General features: G+C 44.3%; 1 protein-coding gene across 2 annotated transcripts in view; it reads right to left on the bottom strand.

Moving 5' to 3' along the window:
* Positions 1–13306, bottom strand: part of Brf (Brf RNA polymerase III subunit) — a 65305-nt gene that overhangs the window by 51450 nt on the left and 549 nt on the right. For both annotated transcript variants that reach the window (XM_089558455.1, XM_089558454.1), the window contains exons 2-5: positions 8610–8814; positions 7690–7764; positions 4613–4786; positions 1377–1481 (exon numbers count right to left, since the gene is read on the bottom strand). In XM_089558455.1, the coding sequence (XP_089414581.1) occupies positions 1377–1481; positions 4613–4786; positions 7690–7764; positions 8610–8796 (541 nt within the window). In that variant the 5' untranslated portion in view covers positions 8797–8814. The remainder of the gene's footprint in view (positions 1–1376; positions 1482–4612; positions 4787–7689; positions 7765–8609; positions 8815–13306) is intronic.

The following is a 13306-nucleotide window of genomic DNA, read 5'->3' as shown; positions in this document are numbered from 1 at the left end:
CGGTAGGCGGTAGCTTTCTTTTCGGCTGCTGCTAGGCCGCACTGCTGGCTGCCAGAAATCACGGAGTCTGCGTTACGTCATGTGCACGTCATGTGCACGTCATGTTTCACGTCACTTAGTCCTGTGTCGTCATAGGAGAATCCCAAGTTTGAATCAGAGCGGCGGGAAAAACTTTTTCAACTTCGAATCCAAGTTTCTTAGAAATAAATGCATCTTTCGCTGCCGGCCAAGTGGCAACAAAGCCATGACATGCCGAAATATCGGATTTTGCTATAAAAGAAATATTCATAGTGCTCTCCTCACTGTCCCTTTAAACGAGGGCATCTAGCTTGAAGTTGCCTGTTCTTTTGCCTTGCCTGGTGCACAGTGCGTTATCACTTTTTTAATACTATTATGTTGTCACATATTTTCCTTTCACCAAAAGGCGAATGTTCTTGGCTATTGTTTGCCGATAACCCATCAGTCAATGCTTTTGTTTTCACATGGTTAACCCTTTGAGGGTCGAATTATTTTGAAGAAAACTTTCCCAGGTGGTCAAATTACTTTATTGCAGATCTTGAATCTACAAAATGTATATAATCGAGAATAAATAGTAAAAAAAAATTAGGAACAGTACTTTGGTGACAGCATCACTCACAACTGGAAAATGTTCAATAGAATAGAATAGCAACGGTGATAAGCAAGCTAAGAGCAGCACCAATAAAGATAGAAATCAACTTCCGTCGCCTCTGCAAGAGAGTGCCCAAAAAGAGAAAACACGTTTCGCGCGACTCCGTTGCGATCCCGCGGCGGAATCGAAACCACGTTGGCGCGTTGCCACAGAGGGCGAGAATACCTCGCGAGCAACGGTGATAAGCAAGCTAAGAGCAGCGCCAATAAAGATAGAAATCAACTTCGGCAGCCCCTGCAAGATAGTGCTGACAAAAAGAAAACTCAAATTTCGCGCGACTCCGTTGCGATCACGCGGCGAAACCAAAACTACAAAAGGGGTGTTGCCACAGTCTGTGCCACCGCGCTAAAGCTAGACATAAGTTCTGCTTATCTCCGTAAGAAGGCAGCACAAAATTCAAACACTTCTTGTAAGTCTAGCTAAGAGGTGGCAGCACCCCCCAGTGAGCACGCATTGTTCTTTTGGCGCAAAATTTCAAACGGAAGATCGAAACCGTACCCGTACGGTAAAGACCTTGCGGGACAGAAAACCACCGCTGTACATATACGGCAAAAACCTTCACATGGTTAAATTCTGAAGCGTTTCACTGCCGCAGTCCTGTTAAGTATGGAAAACACTTACCAATTTGTTGTTTCATTGCCTTCGCCTCTGTTCTGCTGGCCGGCAATAAGATATTAAACAGGTGAAACAGGCGTCAGAGACTCACCTATTGCTGGAATGTTGATGCACAGGGCTGCTGACAGCTTGAGGAATGCTTTGCCCAGTTCGTAGACATTAACTTGAACAACATCACTGAGATCCAGAAGCATGTCTGAGACGTCATTTGTCAAGGAATGCCAAGAGCGCAGACAAAAAATTGAAAAATACATTGTCCGTGATCACAAGGTAACTCCAGAAAACACTGTTCATCATCCAAACTACGTCCAGTGCAGGACCAAAGATGTACAGTCTTTGTCAAAAGTAACCAGGCTGCATGGTTTGCTTGTAGCTCGTACAGTGGAGCCCTTACAGCTTCCCTGAAGCTGAAATGGTCGTTAAAGGGAAGGACTGGGGGCCTTCTTGCCTTCCAAAACCTTTTGATCTTTAGGAAAGCCACAAGGGCTGCATTATGTAAGCTAGAAGCAAACCATGCAGCCTGGTTACTTTTGACAAAGACTGTACCTGTCACACTCTCGTTAAATGGTGCTACACAGCACCACACAATCATCATCAATATGTGCATAGAAGACAAAGTTGTCCTGGCTGTTCTACTTTCATGCCGGTTTGCATTTCAGTTCCTTGTGTCATTGCTGTTGTTGATGATGGTATGGTGCCTTGTAGCGCCATCTAATGAAAGTATGACAAGTAAAACAAAAGGCCTCTCCCATATCTCTCCATTTAACCTGTCCTGTACCACCTGTGGCCTCCTTATCCCCTCAGACATCCTAACCCCTCTTTTTTGTTTTTTTAATTAAGGGGGGACATGGGTCTTAGATCATTTTTTTTATTTACAGACCAAATGCAATGAAACTGCACAGACTTATTCAGTTTTTTTCTGCCGATTTCAAATATTCAATTTGTTTATTTCTAGGCCAATTAGTTCCTAAGATATTAATATATATCATGCCATTGTCTGCTGAAACAATAGAAAAGAAATGGGCCACCAGAAATTTAATTTTAATATGTGGGTAGATACTACAATGTGTGAGGAATGCAACGCTGGAAGCAGTTTTCAGTTTTTTGTCCGTGTGGACAAATGGGCTTAATAGCTAGTTTCATGTATGTCATGTTTTCTGGCACTGTATGTCTGGTCAACTCACTTGAAAACTAACTATTAAGCCCATTTGTCCACACGGACAAAAAACTGAAAACTGCTTCCAGCGTTGCATTCCTCACACATTGTAGTATCTACCCACACATTAAAATTAAATTTCTGGTGGCCCATTTCTTTTCTATTGTTTCAGCAGACAATGACATGATATATATTAATATCTCAGGAACTAATTGGTCTAGAAGTAAACAAATCGCATATTTGAAATCAGCAGAAAAAACTGAATAAGTCTGTGCAGTTTCATTGCATTTGGTCTGTAAATAAAAAAAAAAAAATGCTCTAAGACCCATGTCCCCCCTTAAGAGCTCCACGCCCACTCAAGACTGAGGACTGTGGGTTAACTGGTGTATTCACATAGGAGGCAGCGGCTAAAAGAAGCACCAGGGTGGCCAAATCCTGTTCTGGTGAAAGGGTGGGTTTTTGGCTCTGTTCGCCAGGATCAGGCTGCACTACAGCCAGGTCTGGTTATAATTCAATCCCACCTACACTCGTTACCTTTATTTTTTTTAAATTCAACAGAGAACTGCGGTGGCACTGGGATTTGAGCTACAGGCTTCTAGCATGCAAGGCAGATGCTTCTAGATGTCACCACATCAAATTTCCACTTCAAAAGGTATGCTTCAGCAGGGTAATAACAATAGTTTGCAAGTTTTTACATACCAAAGGAACACTGGGTTATGAAGCACACAGTATTAAAGGGTTCTGGATAAAAGGGACACAGATAATAATTTGAAGTTAGCTTATACGAACTGACTGCTGCATTTCAATGACAAAGAGGCCAATTTTGCCGAAAACAGAGCTTTTATGAGCTGGACAAGGCTAAGGAGTTGAATACACGCATCACCACCATAGTAATTTCCACAAGGAAGCTTTGTTGGCATCAAATACTTTTCTGGTTACAGATCCCTGAGGACATACCACACTGCCACCCACTTTCTTCAGCATTTAGAGTACCTGATGAATGCTCTCAATCATAATTGCCCTAAGTGAATAGTGGGCAGCTGAACTATCTGATGGCCAAAAAACAAGACAGAACAGAGACCAGATGAGACAATGTGATACACTGCGTGAAGGACAGATTGTGTAAAGAAGCGGTCAGGATGAGAAGAAGCACAAGGTATGAGCGTATAGTACTATTCTGTCAGTGACACAGCGCCATAACTTGCTGCATGGCTAACCTCAGACCTTTCTAAATGAAGATGTTGGCTTAGAAGCACGTCAATGTCTGACCTGTGTGGTAACACATCTAGGGGAAGTCTTAAACAATTCGCAAGAAATTAATTTTGAACAAAAAATGCATATGAAAAAAACTTGGAGAGCACTGCAGTCTGCTGCATTGGAGAAACGCAAAAGCATTTGGGTTTCCAAGTCAGCAACTTTTTTTACAAGTCATCGTTGTCATGTGACACTTATCATGTGACCCTCGGATGATGTCAGCAACTTTTTCTTTGCGAGTCATCGCTGTCTAACATCAGTACACATCCCCAACACACTTTACCATCGTACACACCACAACGTGTTCACTTCGTGCCCCTCTAACATGCTCGAACCAACGACCCTTCGCGGCATATATGCGTTCTGAACCTGGGTTCGAATCCCAACGCAAACTTTTTTCATATGAGGTCACATGAGAGGTACCACTTCCTGCGAACACATTTTGCAGACATATCTCGCGGACAACTTCCGGTAACGCCTTTTCCTTCGCACAAAGCATATAACACATTCGCATTAAAAAAAAAAAAGGCGCTAGCTACAGCAAGGGGCAGTTCAAACATCTTCAGCATCCAAAAATGCCGTGCTCTCCCCACTATGCTCTGCAATCAGTGATTGAGGATGCATCTAATGGCGTTATTATCCAATCTCATGAAATGCCTCTTTTTCTGCCACTGGATGGCACTGCTTAACCAGAAATTGTGGTACTGCGCCACTACCAAAACGGAATCATGCAGTAGCGGCATTAGGCAAGTGACAGCAAAAACTGCCCTTTAACAAGGCCTTTATAGTGGAGTTACGCTGTCCACACATATCATCTCATATCAATCATATCATCTCATCTCTGTCCGAGGTCAACAGGGTGACTACTCGACAGCTGACACCTCGTTCGAGACACCAGCAGCAGAAGCAGAGGATACGGGGTGTGCCTTCGATGCGGCAGACCATGTAGATGCACGCTGCCACCACGTGGGAGTGCCGCCGGCCTCGCGTCAGGTGCCGCGTCAGGGCCATCTTGTAGAAGTTGAAGGCCATGTCGATGCAGTGCTGGTTGAGGCGCAGCCGCTCGGACACCTGCATGATCTTCTTGCGAGCTGCAACGGGGGTGAATCCTCAACATGCTGCACTACACCACAGGCGAGTTAGTTAGCTGGGAGTTCAACGGCGCAAGGGCGACTAAGCCTCGGACACCCGCAGTGATAGGTACACTCAAGTCATCATCATCATCATCAGCCTGACTACACCCACTGCAGGGCAAAGGCCTCTCCCATGTCTCTCTAATTAACCCTGTCCCCTGCCAGTTGCCGCCACTGTATCCCCGCAAACTTCTTAATCTCATCCGCCCACCTAACTTTCTGCCGTTCCCTGCTACGTTTGCTTTCTCTTGGAATCCACTCCGTTACCCTTAAGGACCAGCGGTTATCTTGCCTTCGCATTACATGCCCTGCCCAAGCCCACTTCTTCCTCTTGATTTCAACTAGGATGTCATTAACCCGCGTTTCTTCCCTCACCCACTCCGCCCTCTTCCGATCTCTTAACGTTACACCTATCATTTTCCTTTCCATAGCTCGCTGCGTTGTCCTTAACTTAAGCTGAACCCTCTTTGTTAGCCTCCACTCAAGTATTTATATTTTATTTCAAGGCAAAAAGTGCTTTTTGTCTCCACAGCGAACACATCTAAGCTCACAGGACTTGTACTGCTCCCTGTTTACCTCTCACTATTTTTCGTTCATATTCCTTTGAGGCAGCTAAGTGTAGATGCCATTCACAATGCCACCTGTGCCAGGGCTCTTGTGTCGACTAGCTAAGCTTGTGAAGCATAACACCATGCATTTGTAAACAGCATTCAGTGCCCAGCAATCAGGACTATTAACTGATAAGAGCTGGAGCTTAAAAATAGGTGCAGCGTCAAATCTGCACAATGCAAAATTTGCCTTCCTTCTTTCATAATTTGCAGCCCATTCTGCCATGTGCAAAGTCGACTCTGTCTGAACTGCATGGTTTGCCAACATTTCCAAGCATGGAATCCCAGGTGAAAATCTTTCCCAGCCCAAATGGTTTATGGAACAATTTCCAGATGGTTCCAGTTCGAACCAACTGGGTTCCAGTTGGTTCGAACTGGAACCATCTGGAAATTGTTCCATAAACCATTTGGGCTGGGAAAGATTTTTGCCAGGGCATTGCTTTTGAAGTCACAGGACTGAAAATCCTATGACAGTTTCTCACCGACCAGGCTCAATCACAAAGCATCCTATGTTGTGCCCCCCCCCCATAGCTCTGCTTCATGTAGCATATCTGCGTTTTGTTCCCGAGACACAGGCAAGAAAACTGCTCTAGCCACGCATAAAAATTTGGTACACGCAAGGCACACTATGTTCAAAATTCATGTGCTTCCTTCCCTAAAGTATTTCAAACATCATCTTGAGAAAAAGATCGACAACAAAAAGTACTTTGCTCGTAATGCATTGAGTACTGTTATTTCTAACAAATAATTGATGAGCATCAGCCAATCACTTTAACTGCTCTTCACATCAAAATCAACTTCCACAAGATGAAATAGAATTGGAGGGGACTCTCAACCTTCGCCTTAAGGGTATGACACAATAGTGTAATGGGTTAATTCGGAATTAATCATTCTTTACATTCATAAGATCCCTGGGAGTCCTCATACCACTGCTGGAGCAGTGGCACAGTGGTGGATGGATGGATAGGAGCGCCCCCTTTGAAACGGGGTGGTGGCAAATGCCACCATGCTAAGCTTTTCTTTCTTTACTATTTTTTTTTGTTTACTGTGTTGGCAACTCTCATTAAGATTCGCCATCATCTTTACCTACGGTTTCCTACAATTCTAACCTTATGCCACATCTCTGCTTTTCAGCCATCAATCCTCCAATCGCTTTTTGCTAACTTCCACTGCAGATTTATTTACATGACCATTGTTATCTTTAAACCCTAGGGCCTCAGAAAGAGTGACTGCGCCTGCATCGATATCCGGATGGATACCATCACATTTGATTATGAGGTGTTCAATTGTTTCCCCAGATCGACCACACACTGCACATGTGTCATTTTCTTCAATAATTTCTTTTTGTAGCTGCGCGTTCTAAGACACCCTGACCTAGCTTCAAAAAGTAGGGCACTGCCTTTTGAGTTATCACAGAAAAATTCTTTCCTGATCTGCCTTTTCCAGCATCGATATAGTTCTACACTATGTTTCTTTTCCATTGAATGCATCCAATTTTTAACTTCCGCGTTTTTAACCTGTCGTTTAATGCTCTTTCTTTCTCCGTCCTCATGACCTGCATACTTACTGGTTAGTTTTCTAGTTCTTTTCCGCCACTGTGAGTCAACGCTCTTTCTGTAAAAATATTTAAATACCTTAGCTGCCCATCTGTTATCGTCCAATTTCCTCAGGCGTTCTTCATATAGTATTTTACTCTTAGCTTCCCGTGCTTCGAACGATGCCCAGCCCATATCCCCTTGTGGTTAAGCGATGCACCACTGCCCTGCGATGGCAGGTGCTGTCACCAGTGGGCCCTGCGCAAACCAAGTTGCTGTTCCCGAGTGACCATTCATTAAATTACCTGCCACCTACCATGGTGGGCAGGTTGTAATTAAGCTGCGAGGTCACGTGACTTAGGTGGCTAATCTGCCTCCTAGGTTGCTTCTCTGGGGATTTTTCATGGACTTTTCACCCACGGTCAACAACGCCGACGCCGCATTTTCTGTGATGCGAGCTCCTGAATGCTATTGCATTAAAACCTGTCTTTGGCAAAACATGCATGCTCACGTACTGGAATGATAATCTATCAATCTATGATTAACCAACCTAGTCTCGTTCCAGTTCCTGCAGCTACTTCCCACCTGACCCTCCTTTTCTCTCTCTCTCTTCTTCATCATCATCATCATCATGATCATGATCATCATCTCTCTCTCTTAGCAGTACTAAAACGCATATCGCAAACGCGCTGCACAGAACTGCCAATCTGCCACCCACCTTTTATGAGAGTGAGTTCACGAGACTCCTTTCCCGTTCCGTGGTGGAATCCCGCCAGGCTTCGGCTTGGCCCCCCTGCATGGTGGAAGGTTATTGTTAACGAGTTGTGCATACGTACAGGATGAACACAGGAAAGACGAGGACAAAAAGAGTGCTACGGTGGAAGGAACAGTTCCAAGTGAAATGCACACGTTTTGCAAAGCAGGCAATGCATTTGTAAAACAGGTACGTAAAGCAGAGCAGAGAATGCCCGAGTGGCTGTGTACAAGAAACAGTGCCAGCCTTGGCCACTTGGTAGTGAACATTGTAGCAGAAGAATTGCGATCAGATCCCCAAAAAGTACCAGTTAAATGCAAGGACTTCAATTTAATTTAAGGACGCAATCACAAGAAAGAAGACAGTGAGGGAGTTTTGCACATTCACTTTACCAACACACCCCATCCACACACTGCTCGTGCACTTTTGCTGGTGACAGCCAGTACGTTTCTTACTATCTTAAAATTATTTTACTAATTAGTACAATGGACACCCATTGCCCAGTTATTTAAACTGGTCCTTTGTTTTTTGAGACCAACTATCCCGTGAGGCAGTCCATCAGCTGATCTTTTGTGTTGGACAAAATTGTGCGTATTAAAAGGGCTGTCACGTTTTTATTTTTTAAAATAAATTTTCGGTGCCCTAGCTCAAGGTTCAAATTATCAGGCGCCAAGTGTATTTTGACAAACTATATTAACAAACTATTCGTTGCAGCTGCAAAAGAGAGCAACCCAAAGAAAATAATAAAACTGTTAACTCAAAGTGTTGAAAAAGCCTACAGAGTCGCCTTCTGAGCCAACCGCAAAGGGATTAACAAGATGCGCACTCCCTGTATGGACTTTTTCACCGTCACTTGATAGCTTAAGCGCTGAAGTGGCACGCACCATCCATGGAGATGAGTTGGCCGACCGCTCGTGCGCCGCCATGAGCGTTCTCTTCAAACTGGATCTCCGAGACAATGATGCTGTTCTCGAGCACCGAACCACACCCCGTACAGACTGCATCGCCCCGGGTGGGATCTGTGTCAATTTCGCTACAACCGCAGTGCTGGCATGCCTTTGTCGACGACATGGCTGCACGATGCTACGCCTGAAACGGAACAAGGCGCACAAAGTGAGGAAATTGACAAAGTCACAGAACAGTATCTCACAGAAGCCAAAGTGAATGGTGCGCATGCACGTGTGTAGTCGTGAGTACCCTGTCGAAAATCTTTCCCAGCCCAAATGGTTTATGGAACAAATTCCAGCTGGTTCCAGTTGGAACCAACAGGGTTCCAGTTGGTTCCAACTGGAACCAACTGGAACCCTGTTGGTTCCAACTGGAACCAGCTGGAATTTGTTCCATAAACCATTTGGGCTGGGAAAGATTTTCACCTGGGATAAACGAAAGTCTCGCTTAGGGTGGACACCTAAACCACGCCTCGGGGGAAGGGTCACACGAAGGGATGGGTCGAAAGAGGGAGAGAGAACAGGCTGGCGTATCGAAGGACCCTGGATTACTTGTGACTTAGCTGTGTGCTGCGGTGGCCATGATTTGTGGTCCCATTACCTTGTGCTCAGTAGCCAAATAACCATAGCCACTCAAGTCACCATGCATGGTCGGCTGTACTCACAGATACCTCAGAACTACTACAAATGCTAAAACTAGTCCATAACCAAGACCTACTGAACTACAGACCTGCACATATGGCGGGGTCCTATGGAGCAGCGTGCGCCAACTTTCGTTAGCTTATTGGCCGTTGAGGGCGCTTGGTTGACCTGTTCGTCTGCTATGATCATCATCATCGTTTGCCAATTTGGGCAAGATATTTAATACATTTGTTTCGTCTTCTTCTGCTCTCTTAACATCAACGATAAAAATATCCACAATAACGAGTTTTTTCGCTCTGGATGAGTACAAAAAACGTCTTTCTTTTTATCCGCTTTCTTTTTGTCAGCACCACCGTGCCTAGCATAGATAAATGGATGTTAATGATTACGTGGACAAACGACGAAACTGCCTTGTTTGAAATAAAATGATGGAGGAGGCCATCTTGTTCAACAGGTATAATGTAGCGCCACGCTTCCCGTAGGTGCCTTTTCCTAGCGGCAAAAGGCATGAACTAGAACATGCGCGCTGGAGCAGTGCCAAATGTGCAGGTCTGTAGTTCAGTAGGTCTTGTCCATAACATCAGTATATAAGAAATCTACATCAGCAAGACTGCAAGCAATACACTACTGTGCATTTTCTTTACTCAGGAGGACAGTGTTGTAACCAAGTGTCCTTGACAATCACAGTGGTGACCTAGTGGTGCGAGCATCTGCCTCGTACACGGTGGAAGGTGTGCGGTTCAATACCCGGAGCTGCTGGTTACGTACTGGTTTTCCAATTGGTACATGCTTTCCTCTAGCCTGGCACCTGGCTTGTCTAGGTCAATTTCTAACAAAATTGGGGCAGTGCAAGCAGAATAAAGACGCATTAGCTTTGACCATCTTGGCTTGCCTTTGCACCATCACATCACCATTATCATTAGCAAACGTTCTTCACGTTAGAATGACTGTTGTTTGCTATAAGCTTTTACCCTTCAGAGCTTTCGTGTCTACTTTGATGAAGTCCCATCACAGATGCTTGTTTGCAGGGGTTTTATTTACTTCATACCAAAAACACTGCAGGCCACACTGTGACCCAAATAGGAGCGGATACAGTGTGCATACAATGCACACAGATTGGTTAGAACGCATTCAAGGAGGTAAATTCACAATAAAATCAAAACCTAATTTCAAGATGGAGCCAGCTGAAAACGTCTAAAAATAAACAGCAAGCATCATTCTTGTAAACCAATAGATAGTGTTTTGTGGAAACACGTACATGTTTGTACATGATTACATGTGCATTCAGAACATTCCACTAAAAAGTTGTTTCCAAAGGAAAACACCAAAGTACGTACTATTAGTTTGGTGTACTCTCATTAATATGAACTTGCTTAATTCAATTAATTATAATGGAAAGTTGGGCAGATTGGTGGACATTCGTGATGAAAAGTTTGGTTTATGGTTTGTGGGGGTTTAACGCGGGTTTAAATGTCCGAAAGTGCCTTATGCTATAAGAGATGCAATAGTGAAGGATTCTACAAATTTCGACCACTTGGAGTTCTTTTAACATGCGCTCACATTGTGCAGTACACGGGCCTCTAGCATTTCACCTCCATTGAAATGCAACTGCCACAGCCCGGATCAAAACCCGCGTCTTTCGGGTCAGCAGCCGAGTGCCATAACCACTGAGCCACAGTGGTGGCTATGATGAAAACTAGTATGCCCTTGTTGCATCAGGGCACTGTATAAACTGCCTCTAACATGTGAGGCTTCGTACATGGAGCAAATGGGGCGTTACAACAATGCAAGGTTAAGTGAGCATAAAACGTTATTAAAAGAGGATATGTTTGCTACCATGCTTGTTCATTGTTGCGCTTGTCAGCATGCAAACCATTCTTTTTTGACACCTTGATCAGTTAAGTCAAGGAACTTATGGAAGTGCTATCACATATACAACAGAAAGAACCCACGTATCGGCCATCCTCCAGTAGCCTTGGCAGAAAGGGAATTTGAATTTCTAGCATATGCCTTCTGTCATCGGAGATGAAGTTATTTTTGGTGATGTAGACTCTCGTTCAAGTATTGAGCGATATGTTGCGTGATGATGCTCTTTACATTTTTGTTTTCAACAGTTTTATTCTTGTTTGTAAACTTGAGTCAAGAGTTAGCCCACATCCTGGTGTTCCTGTCCACCTAGTGTCATTCTATCAAGTTATTTTCCATCACAAGTGCTTAATCTGAACACCCAATTTTTCGAACCAAACTTTTGATCACGTGTATATCGATAGACCTTTCCATTGAGGGCTTCCTGGGCCCCTGGGCGCTGTTAATATTGCTCACTGGGCTGTTGAGCACATTTGGTGCTACTGCGATGGAAGCAGCATTGGAACTGGTTTGCAACAGTCCAGAGAGGAGGTGTTTTGACATCCTCCTCACCCAATGAAAAGGTCTATTAAAGGGCTTCCCGTTAACTCAAACTCTGCATATTTTGAACAAATTTTTAGTTCACATAGAGTGTGTATTATCGAGAGTCAAATGTACTTCTATCAGTACAACTAAAATTGGGAGCAATTCTGCTCAGATGACAGTGCCTACTGGACCTGGTTGATGGCTAGAAACAGGCTCTTGGATCTTGTCAAAAATCTTTCTTTACAATTCTAGAGTGCCAGCACTGCATGAACTTTTCTTTAGTTTGGCTGAGGAAGCTTCCTGGTGATTGATTCTTAATAGGTGCATGAAACAAAAGAAGCAGACCGATGAAGCACAGGAAATTTTAATACACTGAAAAAGACCTAGCGTAAACCATTTCAGGTCATTCTGAAAAATAATCAGTACAAAGTAAACGTCCCCATTCCTGTCGCTTTAGCACAAGCCAGCTTGCTGCTATGTATAATTTGTGTTCTGCCAAGACAGCTCAAGATGGGTAGTGCTGGCTGCGTCAGAAATCAACAAAAGGAAGTTGTGCGCTTTGCACAAAAGTAATGCAGGTTCATGACACTCTGTCCAACCGAATTAAAACGTTTGCAAGTTCCTCCCATGCCACCATGATATATCTGAGCAACTGTAACATAAAGAGGCCCTCCGTACATCAGTCAGCAGACCATAACCTGCGCTCCCTCAAAGTTTCTGTTCTATCATTCGCCATACAAGGACGCGACAAAAAGCAAAAAAAAAAAGTGTCCTCCGCTGACATTACATCGCACTCCGCGAGAGGCAATATTTCCAAGTACCACACCGAAGTATCGATGCTGCACCGGTCTTTACATGACGCAAGAACGGACACCCTAACGAAATGAAACACGAAACTGCTAAAGGGCAGCTCGCTTCAGCTCCACGTGACAGCCACAGTGCGGTGAAAGTTCGGCGCGATACGCGATCACCTTGAAAAAGAGTTTCGCTCGGGGCCACTCGAGTATCAGCGTTCAAAGTTTTCTCGAACCACTAAACAAGAGCATATGCTGCAGGACCTGGGAACATACCGACACCGAGAACCGCCGTGAACCGGCGAAGGAGACGACGGGACATGTCAAGTAGGCGTTTCGCTTTCAATCATTCTTGACAATAGTCGCGATTCAACGCCGAAAAGCTCGCACGGCAGTTTTACTCTGACACTAAATGCAAAACGTTCAACAGGCGCCGGATATAAAAAAAAATGGAAAAGCTAACGCTAAGCCAAGGATATAAAGTTGCCGCAGCCGGCGTTAGTAAAAATTACTGCTTTGAACCACGTGGAACTTCGTCACCCATGCACAGTGGCATAAGTATCTAAATTAAAATAATTCTAGCGCAGCGAAAAAGCCTCCTTGAGCACTGGAGAGGTCATTAGGGTGCCAAAAGCGTGCTCAAATCGTTTCATTTCCGGCGAAACATCCAACAACCGCAAGACAATATGTCCTCTGCCCTAGAGCTGAATCAGATTCGGCGATGGCCTAGTTTGAAAAGAACCACATTCTGCGGTAGCATTTCTCACGCTGCATAAGCCTCTCTCATATATACACATAATGTGACAG

The sequence above is a fragment of the Amblyomma mixtum genome, chromosome 8 (assembly GCF_055824585.1).
Source record: "Amblyomma mixtum isolate Tamu chromosome 8, ASM5582458v1, whole genome shotgun sequence".
NCBI classification, from domain to species: Eukaryota; Metazoa; Arthropoda; class Arachnida; order Ixodida; family Ixodidae; genus Amblyomma; species Amblyomma mixtum.
This window is presented reverse-complemented; position numbering and strand designations above follow the sequence as displayed.